This window comes from Apteryx mantelli, chromosome 1, assembly GCF_036417845.1.
Source record: "Apteryx mantelli isolate bAptMan1 chromosome 1, bAptMan1.hap1, whole genome shotgun sequence".
Classification (NCBI taxonomy): Eukaryota; Metazoa; Chordata; class Aves; order Apterygiformes; family Apterygidae; genus Apteryx; species Apteryx mantelli.
Window position 1 is genome coordinate 113,751,324 of NC_089978.1, and position 18,202 is coordinate 113,769,525.

At 37.8% G+C, this 18,202-nt stretch overlaps 1 protein-coding gene across 1 annotated transcript in view; it reads left to right on the forward strand.

Annotated features, from left to right (window-relative positions):
• ROBO2 (roundabout guidance receptor 2) overlaps positions 1-18,202 on the forward strand; it is a 477,419-nt gene that overhangs the window by 404,542 nt on the left and 54,675 nt on the right. Inside the window, exons 16-18 of the mRNA XM_067299835.1 lie at positions 1,384-1,508; positions 4,838-5,009; positions 11,098-11,280. Of these exons, the coding sequence (XP_067155936.1) occupies positions 1,384-1,508; positions 4,838-5,009; positions 11,098-11,280 (480 nt within the window). The remainder of the gene's footprint in view (positions 1-1,383; positions 1,509-4,837; positions 5,010-11,097; positions 11,281-18,202) is intronic.

Sequence of the window (18,202 nt, forward strand, 5' to 3'; positions counted from 1 at the left end):
TACACAAAATAAAAAAAATCTAGGAAGAGATATACATACACAAAGATATCATCTTGGGCCAGAAAGTCTCTGAGTGTCAGGTTTCTGGGATTTGGAAAAGTGTCCTGGAGAGGTATCACTATATGCTTTCCTTATTAGTCTGTACTTTCATAGCCTTTGTATATTGGTTTTGTTGAAGACTAGATAGATGGACTAGGATAAATGGACTAGATGGACCCTAGATCCAATTCAGTGCGGCTGTTTTTATTAATAATTTTTTCCCAGGGAAAAGATCTTAAGATGACACTTGACTTTGCCACAGTGGCAAGCTAAGTCGCCGACAGTGTCAAGTTGTTAGTCACTGGTCTAGAAGCGTAGTGGAAGAGAGAGAGACTGCAAAGCATTTTAATACCCTGGAGTGGCTGAGGAGGGATGTGCACCACAGACCCTCTGCTCTGGCAGCTATAGCTATGATGGGAGAGCCCCCGCATGGAGATGCAGCAGATGCTCACAGAGGGAACTATTTTTTTCATTATCAGCACTGTGCTGTTGCATCACTTCCCGTACAACATGTTCTCAGACAATGAAAGCATCCTGCTGTTGGTGTCACTGCAAGAGGCGCTTTGCCAGCATAGCTCTAATCACTAATGGCTATGATTTTTTTTCACACTTCCAGCCAGCATAGCTGTGCTGGCAAACCTTTGCACTGTAGATCTGGCCTTGATATGCAGTGACCAGCAAGACAGCTGTGGATGGCAGAAGTGGACGTTAAAGAGAAAGGAAGACTTCCCAAGGGAAAAGAGGCCGTAAATATGTATGTGTAATATGGCCTAATTTATCAGCTCCCCTATTCACTGGCATTTAGTGCAAAGCCCTGAATATTTCAACTTTGTTCTGCCTAAGAGTTACAAGATTTTATGTTTAAATCTCCTAAGTTAATGTCTTCTTGGAGGACAAATAAACAAAATCCTCAAATGTCTACTGCTGTTCATTCTTATTAGATGATGTGGAGTAAAAAGAATCAAAACACTTTTCAGGGCAGGTGAAGCAGCCTCACATTAGGACTTAGTTGATGTATCCGTAACTAACCATGCATATTAAAGAAAACAAATGCAAGCCTGAGAATAATTCCAGTGCAAAATCAAGATATGCTATGTATAAATGAGGAGTGATTTGTATTGATTCTCCATTGCCACAAATTCTGCATTTTCATTCAGAGCTATGCTTCTCTTTAGAAAGCCATTTTTCAAAATTGTCAGTGCCTGACAAAATATGCATACCTAGGCCTGCAGGGAGTGTGAACTTTGTATATTCTCTGCTTGCTCTTACACTGTTTCAGCAAAATTTGTGCTCTAGTAAGTGGATTAATGTCTTGCTTCTGTTTGTTCTCTCTCTTTGGTGTAGCTCCAAGTGCCCCTCCTCAGTCTGTTACTGTCCTGACAGTTGGAAACCACAACAGCACAAGCATCAGCATCTCATGGGATCCTCCGCCTCCAGATCACCAAAACGGAGTCATCCAGGAGTATAAGGTAGAAAGGATGTGTAATGGGAGGGGTGTGAGTTTAAGGAAACAGCCTGCTTGAATTACAGAACCATAGTGCTGTTTATGGATTTTGATTCTGACAGCATTTATTGCCACCCATATAATGATATGCAGAAAGAGGTCCAAGTACTTATGGATTTTTTTTTCTGTTTAGGCAGTACTATTGTTGTATTAAAAACAAAAATACCTTGAGCTTGATAGCTTGATCTAGAAGAGAGCTGTAATTGGCAGCTAGTTTTATGGTGTTTCTCTTTCTTCCTCTTCCTTGCTGTGGAAAGAAGAGAAGTTTTGGGGGGTTGTTTTGTTTTGTTTTGTTTTGTTAAGGACTTCTCCAATCTCAAGACAGGCAGTGGAGTCTGTATCTTAGAGTTTCTTCAGTCCAGCAGAAAAGCTGTCAGGAAAGATCCTTCTCCTCTCCCCTGCAATAATAATCATTCAAATACTTCAAGGTCAAAGGCAAGGACTGTGGCTCTGGGAGAATCCAAGTCTTCTTCTGAGTACTATCTCTGTCAAGATTCACAACTAAAGTGCTAGGTTGTTTACTCGGAGGAACAGGTTGAATATCAGTATTATATACAGAGTTTATTATATCAATGTTTCCTACATTGCTTGTCTTTTCTTCTCCTCTTTTGCTATGATGGCTCAAAGTATCCACTGGTTATACATTACCTTAAATTTTGTCGTAGTCTACTTTGCTAGTGGAGGCACTAAGCTCACTTTTGCACAACTATATTTGCACAACACGGAAACATCACAGTGTGCTTTTTGGCGGGTGGGGAAGAAGGACTATGGAGAAAAAGATCAGTCTAGGTGTCAGTCTTGTCACAGGATTGTAGCTGTGGAACACACTGTTTGGTAAATACATTGACTGTGGTCAATTTGTATGCCTAGTGTGAAATTCTTAGTTCAAATAGAGAACAGCTTCCTTGACACGTCTGCAAAGGGTAGAAATGGTAGTATTAGCTTTTTGGAATGCAGTTGATTATTTCACACAGAAAGATGTAATTTATTCTTCTGTATCTTGTGGGAACACAGCATCAGGAAGGGAGAAAGTGCTTGGCTTTTAAACCAACTCGTGTTTCAACCTCTTACAGTTTATCACTAGTTCAGAGGGATGTGGTAAGTGCTCGCAATATTTATGTGTAGCATAGCACTTTCTTTGTTCTGCTTTTGGTCAATATCAAGATTTATTAATCCCAATATTTTATTGACCTCATTTTCATATCAATTAATAATTATCTTTTGGCTTAATTCATCTTCAGACCAGCTCCAGTATAAGTCAATATTAAACATCAATTCCATAATAACCTGAGTCCTCTGCATATTATGATTTCATTGCTGTGTAGTCAAAGTCAGGAAATTTTGAAGTATAAGTGTTGCATAACGACCTTACTACTGTACATTTTTTGTACATGCTTGGTAGAAACCAAGGTTTTCAAATATGGGCTTGAAGAGTTTTTATACTTAAATAAGCTATTTGATTTTTAAAAGAAGGTGAACACTCAATAATTTCAAAAGCATTGTTCTGAATTACTAATTCACTTAGAAGAGTAAAAATAATTTCATAACCCACATTTTTGTCCTCTTTTTAAAGATGTTAATCACATTTGATCACTTGTTTGTACATTGTTTCTTTAGTTAAGCACTATAATATTCCTGTATTTTGAAATTCATATGTCTAGAAGATATCTTCCCTTATCTGCAGTAACAGCACTTAAATTGTCATAACAGCATGAATTTCCTTAATTACCTAAGACTGAGATTTACTGAGTGGTTTAGTCACCTATAATTGGACACAGGTGGAAATATGGAGCCTAAGTCTAAGAGTGAAATCTTCAGAACCCTTCCCTAGCACCACAGGCATTTTCACCACAGCACCAGAAATTTTGCTTCTCTGCTTGGCCAGAATTATCTTGATTTTGCTAGGGCATAACAGCTTGGTACTTACCTTCTGCCATAGCCCTATCAGTATCCTCATGCAAGATATACCTACATATAAATCTTCATGAAGAGCTTAGCTTGTGCCTTACACAATTACAGAAGTGAACACTACACAAGATAAATTGACTGCAGTACTTTAAGTATTGCAAAATACTGTTCATGGTGCAGGAGGAATTTATATATAAGTGCAGATAAATTCATCTCATACTTGCTGTGAACTAAGACCAAAACAGACAAGGAGAGGAAGAGTGAATTGCAATAGTCTCTCACCCTATTTCTGGCCTGCAGATAAGATCTATTTGAAGTTAGGCGAGTGAAAGTTTCTTTTGTCCTCCAAATCTTCTTTGGTGATTCACAGAGAAAAGACAGGGTGTGATAAAACTCTGAGCAGGATCAAAAATAAGGGCCATGAGAACATTACTGTTGCTAAGACACATCAGTTGGTTGCTGATAGTGGTTCCACCAGTAGTACTTTCTTCTGCTATTATAATTATGTAGTGTATATATGATACCTTTATGCATTGATTTCTGTGAATAGAGTGGTACTAAATGCCTTCTTTAAAAATACAGAAGCACCATGTGCAGATACCATTAACTGAAGAAGAATCCTTAAAACATCTTAGTTCTGAAACATCTCGAAAAATGCAAGAGAGAGAAATAAGAACACTCTGAAACGATATACCATTCTCATCACAAAATGCTGATTCAGATTATAGAGTATTTTGTGTGTTTGTTGAATTAGAGAGTAAATGAGTCAGGAACTGAAATGTAAATTCCGGAACAATATAAATAATGACAACAGCGATAGTAAAAAGCAGGTTGGTACTTAGGCCATTTCAAAAATTTTACATGACACTGTTCTGTAGCAAAAGGAAGTTGAAAAGAATTTTGAAAGTTTTTTCTTCTTTATTACTTTAAGAAGTGTTTCAACCTGTGCTTGTATTATTTGGTGTCCTTTTGCTGTTCAGTGGGAAAAAGGAGAATGAAATAAATGGATTTTTTTAAGAAAGGTTTGGTAGCAATTGTATTACTGTACAAAATTTCAATTAACTTGCAATGCCTCTTTTTCACTTGGATGTTTCTGGTCTGTGCTTCTAAGAAGTGTACCACAGAATTTGCAGTCCATGGAGAGCCAGGGTCCAGAGTGGTGTTTTCAAGCAGCCTTTGCAATCTGATTGGTTTTATGCCAATCTGGGATAGCTTTCTAAGGTAAAGCATCCCAATTCCAGCTGCCCCTGGACAGAAAGGTTGTTAAGAAGTCCAAAATACCAAAATAAGTGATTGTCATGCAATACCTTGATATGTCATATCTATGTGCTATTGTTTACGAGTATGAAGAGTTCATATTTTTTAACACATCAACTTTTGTCCCAGATCTGGTGCCTAGGTAATGAGACTCGATTTCATATCAACAAAACAGTAGATGCAGCCATTCGCTCTGTAGTAATAGGTGGCCTATATCCAGGTATTCAGTACCGTGTGGAAGTTGCTGCAAGCACCAGTGCAGGTGTGGGAGTAAAAAGTGAGCCACAACCCATAATAATTGGTAAGTGATTGTCTATTCTGTTATTTTGTTTTGCTTGCTTAGACATTCAGAAATGCTTTCATAAACCACTTCTGGAAGCATAAAAATCCGTGGAGCAAAAGACAAGGTGCAATTTGAATTGAGGTAGTTAGCTTTTAATGTCCCACTGCCTGCTGATATTGTGTCTTCTGTTTGTGCAGAGGTCTCACAACCAACACAGTGAAATAGTTCTTTTTTTTCCTGAGACATATTGAAAATGCAGATTATCAAGTGAAACTGATTTAATTCCTTTTAATGAATTTACCACTTCTGCAAGTTGACAGATTTATGGAACTATCAACTAGACCTCCCTTTTCCTCCTGTTAAGATGACTGTAATATTGCTTTACTTATACCGTTGGTGCCTAAGGCACTATTTACAGTTGATTTTCTGAACATTTGGAGTCAGCGTTTCTCTGCTGTCCCAAGCAGATGAGCTTGCTCTGTCAAAGAATAAGTGGCCTCTAGTCCAAATAGAGAGCAAACGTGGTATTATCGTCTCTTGCTTTGAAATGACTGTTTCTTATTAGTGGTTTCCGTACTGGATTAATTTCCTGACCTGAGGGAAGCATGGATTCTATTTCTTCTGAAATTCTTTTCAAGTATAAATTATGAATGCAGAAACAATATGGGAAGGGTGGGACTAGAAAAAGTGACTATATTTAGCAAAACTGAACTGAGCTGTGCACAGCAGCACCTCTTCCGAGTGCATAATACTGGAATTCTGTTACATTTTTCTGTGTGATCAAATTTAATTATGTCTTTAATTATGGGTTAATTATGGGCTTTTTTTGCTGGTTTGTGGGTATTTTGTTGTTATTACATATTTTCTTTTCTAGAAAGCATTATCAACAAAATGTCTCAGACATGGACTGTTCTATTAAGGGTAGGCTTCTACAAAGGCTGGACTCTTAAGCATTCCTTGAATGTTTACTAATATTCAGGATCCCCAGGTATCACGATATTCAGGTATTCCTATGTATCCCCATGTAACAGAAACAGCGATACGCCAACTTTGGATGTATTGTCACTGGAGAGGGAAGTACAAGAGCAGAGAGGCAAATAGCACTGGTTTTAGAAAGAGGCAATAACAGAAACTTCAAAGAAAAGAGGGGCAAAAAGTCTTCTAGAGCTGAAAGCAATAAATTGTTTTTGGAAATTGAAAGGAACCTGTCCTCTAAAGGCCTGAGTTTTGAACCTTTGTGTAAATAACTTACAATGTGATATTAGCCTGTCTTTGCATTCACTTTGAGCAGGGTTACTTTTCTTATTCAACTTCCCAGAGTACTGCTGAAAGGAGTCCGTCCAACTAGATGCTAAACACACTGGTCTTGTTCCAGCAAAGCACTTAAGCATGTTTCATTTTAAGTGTGTGAGTAGTCTCCTGTCGCTTAACTTGTTGTAAGTTAAACTTGCACTAAAGTGCTTTGCTGAATGATTGCCAGAATGCTCAGACCCTAATCTGGATATAGCCCTCCAGCCTGTCTTTTTCCTTACAAAAAATGACTAATATAATCAAGAGTTAAATCTGTAGAGATCTGTATTATTACATGAAGGAGGAAAGGGACATTAGGATGCAAATTTAACAAATAAACTACAAAAAAAAAAGCCATTTGGCATTTAGAAACTTAATTTTAACTTGTTAAACTTACAGTGATATTTATTTGTTCCTTTAATGATCCCAGAATGTCTGCCTCAACAAGTCTGTCTGATAGCATCTCTGCACATTTACAGTCCTTTACATGAAAAGTAATTAATAGAGTCTCTTCTGTTTGGCTTGAGTTTCTGTTCTCATTTCTTTTATCCCTTTTGGGAACACAAAGCTGGATGTAGTTACTACTTGTATGGTCTGTATCTCCCTTTTCTGTAGATTCCATCTTTCTATTGCTTATGAGCCATAGTTGCTGGCTATTTCCTCTGGTTATAAATATGCCTGGTAAAGGCAACAGAGTTCAGGTGGTACAATTTCTGAAAAATTTGAGTTGGTACCACTTGATGTTTGACTAAGAATCAAAAATACAAAACAAGAAAACATAATTGTTAGGTAATTAAAAAATAATTCTGTGGATTAAAAACTAGGTAATGAATAAACCTCAAAACATAATCATGAATGGGAAAACATCATCAAGTGGTTGCACCACCACAGGTGGGAGTCCCACCTGGCCCAGTGCCTCGCTGTATAATTTAACAGCTTGCAAACAGAATGAACAACTACAGGAATACTTAAGCGTGGAGAGAGCAAGGTGGTGATATGGAACAACTGAGACGTGTTGCTAAACAGTATGGCTTTCATTGTCACAAAATGCAGAGGCCAGTGCATAAGAAAAACACATCCTTTCTTCTTACAATATAGGAGATGTTATTCTAAGAAGTTATTCTGAAAATGGCTGATGTTCATCAACTGCTGACTTCTCAGATCAGTGCTAGACAGCAAGCTAATAAAAGTTCAGAAAGTAAAAAACAGGAGACTACTGAGTAGTAGAAAGTGTATTATTTCTTTAGTTGGGAATTGTGTGACTCTTACTGGAATTCTGTGCCAATATTTCAAGCAGGATGTTGAAAAATTGTATAGAAAGCTCAAAGAGGATCAAGACTAAAATTTTTCTGATCACTATTGATATGGAGGGCCAGAAACAAAATTGAAGATAGCAATATTTCTGTTATTTCTCTTTATCAGTTGGCCTGTTCCTGCTTACATTCCATCATTGGCATAATAATATGAGGAACAGCTGCAAACTTTCACAGTAATAGGTACAATTGAATCTGATGTGTCTAATTAATTTTTGGTCTGACAAATTAGTTTTGTTCTTCATTATTCTCCAATGGGAGGAAGACATTATATTTCATTATGTTTTTGTCTTCAGGAACAATGGAGCGTTACAGGTCGCACACATCCCCTGTCTATGTTCTAATTAGTTGAACTGACAGTATTGTTACAGAAACACCTGCAGTATATGAAATAGTACACTGGTACCTTGGATGACATATATACTACTTCTGATTAAATATTATGTAAAGAAATACAAAATTAATGTCATTTATTTGCCCAAACTCCTACGATTATATTAATTTTATCGAATGTCAGTGTATAACATTCATCTTTATCCATTTGTTCTTCAGCCACTGAATTCACGAAGCATATGTTATTTTGACATTTAAATGAATTATTACTTTTGTACATGTAATTATTAGGCACTGGAAGGGTAGAACAAACAGCCAGACTGGTAACTTTAGAAGATAATTTGGAGACAGATGGTACCTTCCCCCAGAAGAGCCCTTGGGAGATTATAAAGTCTACTGAAACCTCTTTCCAGGCTCTCTGCAGTTTGTTCTCAAACCCTCCATTCAAAGATGACTGGTTTCTGACCTCAGAATAAAATCAGGATCTTCAGCACCGAAACATTTTGCAGGCTTTAGCAGGAAGCAGTCATTCTTTTCTTGAATCCAGGAGCATCCGCTGCCAAAGCCAGTGTCTCTGAAGCGCTTCCTCCCCCCTCTTCTCCAGGGCAGCACAGCTGCCACCGACGCAGGGCGGACATTACCTGTTTCCTCACCTTCCTGCTGCTGTCACCTAGCCTCCAAAGGGCGCAGAAATTAACTGAAAGTTAATGCCAATTAGAGCTACATCAACTCCCATGCTGCTTTCTACTAGAAAAACAATTGTATGCTTAGGAGAGCATGCTATAGAGTGCCTCTTTCTATTAGTTTTACTCTCAGCACTTCCTCTTTAAGCACTGGGGTGCACCTATAGAGTGTTTCTACAGGCAACAAGGAAGGGGGAAATCCTGCAAAGGAGCCACTGCTGCCTCACGTCTTTTCCTTGCTGCTGGTGCTCACTGAGTTTTTAATCTCTCTTATTACATCGGAGTGGAAACTATTGGGCTTTTGATAGCTGGCAGGATGAAATAGGAAAGCTTTGGTTGGAGAGGACGGCAGCAGCTACTGGGCCTTAATGCTAGTAAAGCTTACCAGCATGACCTGGTATAGACTGGTGCGTGGCAAAGTCTTTACACTGCCTTTTTCTAAATTAGCAGGCATAGCCTGTCAGGGTTGGTCTGTGGGAACTATTCGGTCTGTAGGAAGGCTGCTTTGTTTCTTGAACAGAGCTACTGAAATCAAGCCAAGCTCTCGCACAGCTTCAGCAGTTTGTTTGCAAAAGCAGACGGTCATCATTACTAAATATTGACATGGTGATGAAAAAGGGAAAGCTTAATAAAATCACAGAGATCATTAACAGTGTTACAGCAATATAATGCACTGCATCGCCTTTCTTCCTGAGTAACTCGATCCAGCTCTGAGCACCTCGAAGGGCCTAAAGCTGCCTGTTCACTGGGGCACTGCTGTGATAGACCCCATCCCCGGATCTGTCAGCCGAGGCGCACTCAGCAAGACCTGGCTGTTGGGCCTGATTCTTATTCACTACTTGACTGATTTAAACTGTTGGTCTACTGTAAAGAGGCCTTCCTGGAAGTCAAATTGATAGCATCTGACTTTTCTCTCTTGTATCTACTTTAGCAAATGACCTTGTTTGTTTGCTTTAGACTGGAGCCAGCATGCTGACACAACGGCAGTTTTGTTTCAATAAGTGACTAGTAAATTTAACCATTGCTGAATTATAGAAGAGGAGTACATACGTTTTCACAGCAGGGTGTAAAGCTACGATATTTTTAACAGTTTGCTCCAAATGACCATTTTAATGCTTTATTTCCATATATATATTCTACTGCCTCCATGTGTGATACACTTTCGTGACTGAGAATCGTGGTATTTGCATATGTTTTTATCCTTAGTAGAGTAGCTACTCCTGAGGCTTGAAATCTTTCTTCTACATGCATACAGGCATCTGATAATATGGCATATACACTTTGAAGATTGAGCTATATAAATGCTTTTACCAGAAATGATGGCTAATTCCTTCACCACTTTCAAAAATGTAGATGTAGGTATTTTATGTGAAATGTATATAGAATCAGTATTCATATTTTTGCAGAAAAATATGTTCCACATTTCCTACCTTTAAAACTAACCGTTTTTGACAGGGGAGATTTGAACTAGAAACTTGCCCACCCTGGAACTGCTTTGGCATTTCCTGAATTCCTCTCCACAGTTTTTATGGGCATTTGTTTTCAAGCCAGACACTAAGATTTTCCTTTTAGAAAAATTCTCTTTTAGAGAAAGAAGGAGAAAGAAAAACAATGGGAGCATCTGCTGAAATTCAATGTTTTCTAAGGTGCTAGCCACAATTGAGATAGTATACCGTTATTTTTGATGCGCGTCACTTTAATTGGTATTCCATGTGTCATAATTATTTCTTCCAGGTTGATGTTAAGAATTTTTCACACCTATTTTGGGTGAAAAAATAGCATCATCTCTTATTGTGATTCCTTAGAAATTATAGTTATCTAAGCTATTTTCTGTTTTGTGTCAAAGTTAGTGTATTGAGAATTCATATGGATTATTTTCTCCATGAAATAATTGTTGAAAATGCATCTTTTCCCCAATTAAAAATACATATATTTAATTTTTTATTTTAAGTTTGGAAGCTCTGGCATGCAGCAGGTAACGAGTTAAATAAGAACATTTGACATGCCAACAAGGGAACTGCCTTTTGATGTTGTAGCAAATTTTATATTTGGATTTCTCATTTAGAGAAAAGTTATTTATTAATTGCTTGATCTGTTTCTTGGAGTTGGTTTACTATGGTCCATTCTGTCTTCATTCTACGCTGCCTATAATTATGTAAAAAATACTTATGTATATTGTTAAATACTCCAGACTGTGATCTGTTAGGTTAGTGGGAACAGTGCTACAGAGCTGTCTTTTCAAATATATGTTTCCAAAATTGCAATGGATTATGGGTTCACTTGCTAGAAACATGGCTTTTCAGGTATGCATTAGTACCCTATAAAGCTGCCCTAGTGTGGATAATTCTTTTGAGGCACATTACTGCACAGTTGGAAAAGCAAGTGCATTCACCATATGAAAATTTTAATTTTCATTTGCAGTACCTGCTTCCTGGTTGCATTACAGCGTACATAGTAAATATGTTCTATCGACTTTCTTTTGTGCAGGAGGTCGTAATGAAGTTGTCATCACTGAAAATAACAACAGCATAACTGAGCAAATCACTGATGTTGTCAAACAGCCTGCCTTTATAGCTGGCATCGGTGGTGCATGCTGGGTAATTCTGATGGGTTTCAGCATCTGGCTGTACTGGCGCAGAAAGAAGAGGAAGGGGCTCAGCAATTATGCTGGTAAGAACAGTAACTATTTATTACCATCTCATCAGGTTCTATCATGAAGAGCACAGGTGCTGTTAAACCTATTCAAAAACCACGATGACCTTACGACAGAGGTGGACTGGGTGAATTTCGTATGCTTGTTTTAAATGTATGCTATGAAAATGCCAGTGTATGAGAAGCTTTAAATGCATTGCTCTGAACCACATTTCATCATTTTCATAAGACGGTCTTTATTTTTACATTTCCAACACATTTAGCATAAAAAAGTACAATGAGGTAACTGTACCTCTTACTCCTTGCTCAGAAGGCACTCTGTTAGCGGTCCAGCTTCAGTTATGTGCTCAAATGTGAGCACTAAACCCTTACATGAAAGGTTAGAAAGAGTATTTAATCTTCTCCTCTTTCATTCCTGTGCATTTCCATGACTTTTGAACCACATGCATGGGAAATAAACTGAGATACTTAGCCACCAACTCCATACATGGAACTGGAAGAGGAGAAAATGTTGTATTAGATAAAAAGGGATGGTCAAGTTTACCTGTGGTAGAAGCCATGGGAAGTTTTGTCTTGGAGGTACAACTCCTTAGAGCTGCCTTACAATGTGATGCCTTTTGCACAAAGCATGTTGCTCCAAATTAGGTTTTGAAAACCACAGTTGGAAAAGCAAGTACATTCACCATATGAAAATTTTTCTTCCTCCCTCTCTGAAACTTTTTTTGTGTTATTCTGTGCTTCAGGATTCTTATGGATATTTAAGCTGTCAGATGAATATAGCATTACCAAAGAAATGGGATGCTCTGAAATGTAATTTACACATGAAAAAGCTCTTCTTCAAACATTGGGGTAGTTTCTCATGGAGTGCTTATTATACAATACATTTAATAAGAGAAAACATTTCCTGTTTGAGCAAGATTTGCACATTTGAGTTTTCGGTATGTTTGCTGTTGACACTATATCAGACTATGTCATACCAATATTCTACTGATTTACAAGTTATCGCATGTGAACCAGAATACACAGTTTCCCCAGGTGGCTGAGCATCTCTAATATCTTTCTACTGCCAAAACACAACATGCCTTCCCTGCTGCAATCCACACAGTCCTTACTCCTCCTCACCCTGGCTTTAGCGATCATCAGACCCCTCAATGTTCTGACTGGGCTAACTAACCCGGAAGAAAACAACTCACAGTTTTAGAAGGTTTTTTGTTGTTGTCGTCGTTTTTTAATCCTGTTCTCTTCCCTCCTGGAGTAGTTTTCTCTGAGCTTAGTGAAATGAAGCCCCAAAGCCAGCAGAGTGGAAGCATGGAGAAAATAAACCCTTTCAACGGCAACAGGCTCTTAGATTGACACAGTTCATTATGGAACCTCACCTTGAGTGACCATGTGGCCTATATCATTCACAGGTTATGCTTTTTGACAAGGTATTTTTTTCTTTGCTTTAACAGCAGTGACAACTTTTACTCTCTGAGAGGTGGTATTAGTTCAGAAACTGATGTATATCACATGTGCCTCCGCATGTGCTTATATGATCCCCAGATTCTTCATAATAAGAGTTAGGCCCTTAGGACACTATCATATATTTACATATGCATTGGATGCAAACTAAGATTACCCCCTTTTTTTTAACAAGCAGAATTATTTGTCCTGTATGTGAGTTGGCATAGTTTTTCTTTTTTTCTTTGAGAGCAGTCTTTAACACATTAAAATGCATAGCCATAAATGGTAATAATAGTCATTGTAAATGATTGGAATAGTCATTATAAACAGTGTGTCTCCTGCAACTCATTACTTCTCATGATGTTTGCTGCATCTAAGTGTGATGTGAACATTGCATCATGACATAGAATTTCCATTATCAGAATTACGAAATACTGTATGCTTTCTGCAAAGAAAGTTCATAAGAGATTGTGTTTCAGAATTCATCCTTATGTTTACAGTTTGGAGAAGAGCATGTCCTCAACTGTGACTGTCAAAATTCACTGCTCACCTTTCCAACTGTCATTTCTCATTGGCTGCTGGCTGGTTAGTGCTTAAAGCTCAACTGTTATGTCCTGCATATGATATTAAACCACAACTGAGAGAATTCCAAAGGAAACTCATGCCCTGCAATTAGCACTTGTTTTCAGGGTCTGTAACTCACAATGTGTTTGCTTTCTTGTTTTGCAGTTCAGTCCTTCACCTTCACCCCTGCAGGTACTGTCCATTAGTCTGTCTGTTACGTCACCAATGCATCATTGCAAACATTAGCTATCTAAGTGTTTATAAACATGTGAGGTATGCAGAATGCAATGCAAGGAAAAACACTACTGCTACCTATCTGTGATAGTAATGTGGCATGGATTTTCCTAGTGATACCAAGGGAAGGTGCAATCTACCACCCTTAACTTCTCTGTCATTATAATTCTGCATACTTCTTACTCATCTAACTCTTCAAAACAATGCAGTTTTGAAAGTAATTTGCAGGACAAAATGCTTGAACTAACATAACATGAACAAGCATTAGTCACATATAGTCAAATATTGATCCAAGAAAATATTATGAATATTTCTGAAGATCTCCTAACTAGGAAATGAAACTTACCTCCGCTTAAGCTGTTAGCTGTGTATACATCTGCTTTTGAGGTATTCAGCTCTGCACTCAATCCAGTGATTAACCTATGCACACATTCCCTTTACAGTATTTTTTAAATTGAAGCATTTGCTTTTTTTCTGCCTATCCAATTCAAGCTGATTTCCTAGTTATCACTTCTTTAATAAACATAGCATACAGTAGACCATTATTGTAAGCGTAATTAAAGATATGTGAAGAATAAACAAGTGTGGCTGGAGCAGCAGGTTGCAAACAGCTTAGTCAACATATGGGTAGCCAAGAGAAATAGTGTATACAATTAGTAGTAATAGTTAATACAAATAATTAGCTTCAGTTCTCATACCTAAGCTTGAGAGTCAAAAACTCAAAAATAATTATACCTCAGTATTACACTGTAACAGGGTGATAAATTTCATCATTTTCCAAGGGAAATATGTAGCATTTTTTGTGTGTAGAGCGGCCCCTCAATTGCACTTGCCAAAACTGTCTCTTCTTCTGTCTCCTCTGACATCCATATGGTAGAGGCCAGTCCTCCTATTGCTTAGTGGAACCAGTCCTCATGCTCAACTAGCTGCTTTCTAGCTCTCTTATTTTCAGCCACAGCTTGTGCATTTTAGCTTGGCAGAAAAGAACAGCTGACTGTTGAGGATGATGAGTGAAGGTGGCAGTGTCTGTCCTAGGGGCCTGTGACGTTGCTAAGGAGAGCTGTCCTCAGGGAGGAACTTTGGGGGCTTGTGAATTGCTCCTTCTGGGTTCTTGGCCTGTTTGTTCAAGTCAGAAATAGTTATGGCACAACACATCCCAGTCTAAAAGCTTTACTTGCTTTGCTTTGGAACACAGGACTGTGTTGGAGCCACAGTGAATGTGCATGATTCAGTGCAGTTGTTCCAGGCATGCTGGGCAACTAGGATATGTCAGAGGCACTGCCAAAAATTCTCAATTTGTACAAGAGCTTCAACATCTCATGGATCTTTTGGAACTATAGCAATACATTGTTCTATTCCCTGTTCAATAATCATTTCTGGAGGTGGCTGAGAATCTAAGTCATCCAGTAGTCAAGTCTACCAAATTAGGGTGTCTCAAAAAATCATGACTTGTAAAAAAAATTGTGAAAGAACATAGTCCATATTTTTATTTTTATACCCAAAGTTCTCTATGATACATCTTTAGTTCTCTAGTATTTGAATTTGCAGTTGGTGATCTCATTTAAATAAATACATCCATGCTTGTGGAGATTTGGTGACATTCACAACTGTATGTTTTTCCCTTCATAGTTATAATTCATAAACATTAAATTGGTTTCAGATCTAAATACTTAGACAGTGGTATGTAGCTTTCAGAATCTCATCAGAGACAGCTGTCAGTAAAATTGTATCAGGGATGAATTTTTCCTGATAGTCAGATATTTTAGAAAGTACACACTTTTTGTTCAAACATGTGCTTTAATTTCTTCCTTCAGAAAGACAGAACATGCAGATTTGACTGTATAATAAATTTGATCAAATGGATTTGCAGAACATTTATGTAATCGCTCTATTTCACAAACGGATCTGGCCAAACAAAAAGCTAAATAGCATTTTTTTCAGTTATTGGTGAGACAGATTGTTTTGGGGTTTTTTTTCAGTTCTATTTGCGTGCGTGTAGAAATTAAAACTCTAAAAATATGTGTTTAAAGGTATGGATTCAGCAGGTATTTTTGTAGTTGCTAAAAACATTCTCTCTGATCAATTTCAGATTATGGGTCATTCATTAAGTCTTTGCTGGGACTATTTGTTATTTATATTCTATGATTAGACACCTAAGCGGCATAATTTCTGCTTCGTGACTGAACTACTGTAACATTCTATGCAGAAGAAGAACAAACAGCAAATGTTGTGCTGTTGGTAAAGATTTGTGCCAGGGAAGAGTAATTCATTGAGTTAAAATTTATTAAGCTTTCTGTATTTGTGAACATTTTCATAAGCACTGATCGATTGTTCAGATGTTCACAAAGAAAATGTGACATTGAAAATCATAGCTAAATCTTTTTACTTATTCACAGTTGAACTGACTCCAGTAGGTACTAAGCCATTAGTCCATACATCACTATTCCTCCCCTTTTCCTTCCCCCATCATGACTCATCATTAGGCATTGAATCTGGGTAGTTATAGTACTGCAGAAAGTATGGTTTTCTACCATGTTAGTTAGATGAGTGTCTCGCTTACCTGGTAAGTAGTAGTGTCGTGTTCTGCAACTCTACAAGAAGTATACATTTTTGGGAACATGACAGTCTATCAGCAAAAACAAATATGGCACAGAGAGACTAAAGGCATATGTCATTCCTTTTTGAGTGATCAGTTCCGTGATATAGAGGATGGACTCTTTATGGTCGTTTTGCACCAGGAGGTGCTGGTTTGTTATGATCCCAGTAAAAAAGGCACTCAGACTCTGTAAAGTATCACTTAAAATGCCATGTATTAGAGTTAACACTATAAGAAGAAAGAGGATTAGTGTAGATAATCTTACATCCCTTCGGATGCTGGGAACCTCAAAATGTGCAGCATTGAAAATGTGCAGCGCAGCCTGCCCAGCAGATCCTGTCCCTGGAAAGGGTTACTCCATTTTTGAGTTCTTACATGATTTTCTTAATAGAAAACTATTCATCATTTCTACTGTCAAATGAAAAGGATGTTTTGGGGAGAAGTTGCTGCTGCACTTTCGGATAAAGACAAGGACCCGCAGGTGGTGTAATGCCAAGTGGGAGCTGCCTACAGGCTCCTTCGTTACAATTAGCCACTAAGTTTATCCTGTGGCCAAGGGATAGGTGCGGCACAGCATGGGCCCGAAGGCCAAACTAACGTGCAGCGTAGCACAGCACAGCACGGGCCTGCATCTGTTCAGGTTAACTGTTCTGTGGATCCATAACTCTTCCGTCTACAATGGTCTTCCGGCTAGGATTACTACAACGGTTAACCGTAACTCAGACTGTCCAGATACAAGTATGCTTTATGGGTTTCCGCATGGTACAAAAAAAGGGAGCTGGCATGACACAGATATCTGACCACTTGTAGCATAACATAGGAATTGTTTCATTCCCATCCGTTACAATGACAGAACAGAATTTTTTTATTTAGTACTGGAAGTTGCAGTTCTCTTTTCACATTTCAGTATGTGAACCTCTATAACAAATGCACAGAATCCATTTGTAGAAATAAGAAAAATATCATTTATCTGCTTATCTTTCCTGTGCCTCAAGCTCATGGTTCTGCCGGTTACCACTCACTTGAATACTCAGGTGTTTTCAAGAGTGTCTAGGCCATCAGTCATCCAAGGAAAGTAAATATGTATTTTCATTTATGAATAGGTAAGCTTATTGAGTGACTAGTGCTCCTTGGGATTAAAGATTTCATGAAACTGAGTAAATAAAAACAAATTAAAAATAGATAGAGAAAGAATTATGGAATGCTACACATTTTATGCACAACTCCTCAAACTGTTAAATGAGGATAAATTATTTGACAGAATCCAAAGGCAGGCAGAAGTTTTGATGGAATTTTTATATGCTGATTATCTGTTCTGAGTTAATGCTTATTAAAAGAGGATTAATCTACATTCATATTTGAGGAACGTCTTATCAGAAAAAGGAATGAGACTTGGCTGGCAACATTAAAGTTTTCGTTTGTGGTAGGAAAATGTGGCCTACTAGAGATACATACAGAAAGCTTTCTAAAGCTTTCTTGCCTCAGAATGTCAACTTACTATACATTTGTATTTTTCCACTTCTAGCAGGCATGAAGATTAAGTTTAACCTTGTCAGATAATATTAGTAAATAGTATGGGTACCTCCTTATATATTTAAAGAAAAAAGTATGTAAAAAGCTCTTAGCGTGTGCTGCTTTTCATAGAAATATAAAAAATATAATTCCCTTAAATACTTATGCATTTAAAATGCACTTTGGCTTATATTCTGCATTTTTACAGTCCTTGAAGTGTACACTGGTGGGGATTCTTTCAAAATGTCTCTATGCAGAGGTTATTTTTTCATCTTTTGAAAACCAGTCTCATCCCTGCTGGTCTTCAGCCTTTCTAAGAACATATATCAGATGCAAAGAATGCTGAAAGAGCTTTTTTGTTTCCTCAGTGAAAAAAAGCAAGGGAGATGGGTGGGTCAGAGATAGGGACATCCTTTCCTTCCTCCTCTTACATTGCCCCTTGAAATTGCTCTGCATCTTTTTGCAGCAGAGACAGGCTGAATAAAGCCAGCTGTCTGTGTGTTTTATTTTTACAGTGACATCTACAAGTCTGCATTGCATTAAGTATGCTCCTATTCAGGCCGTTAGGCTTGTTTTGTAATTGCAGAAATC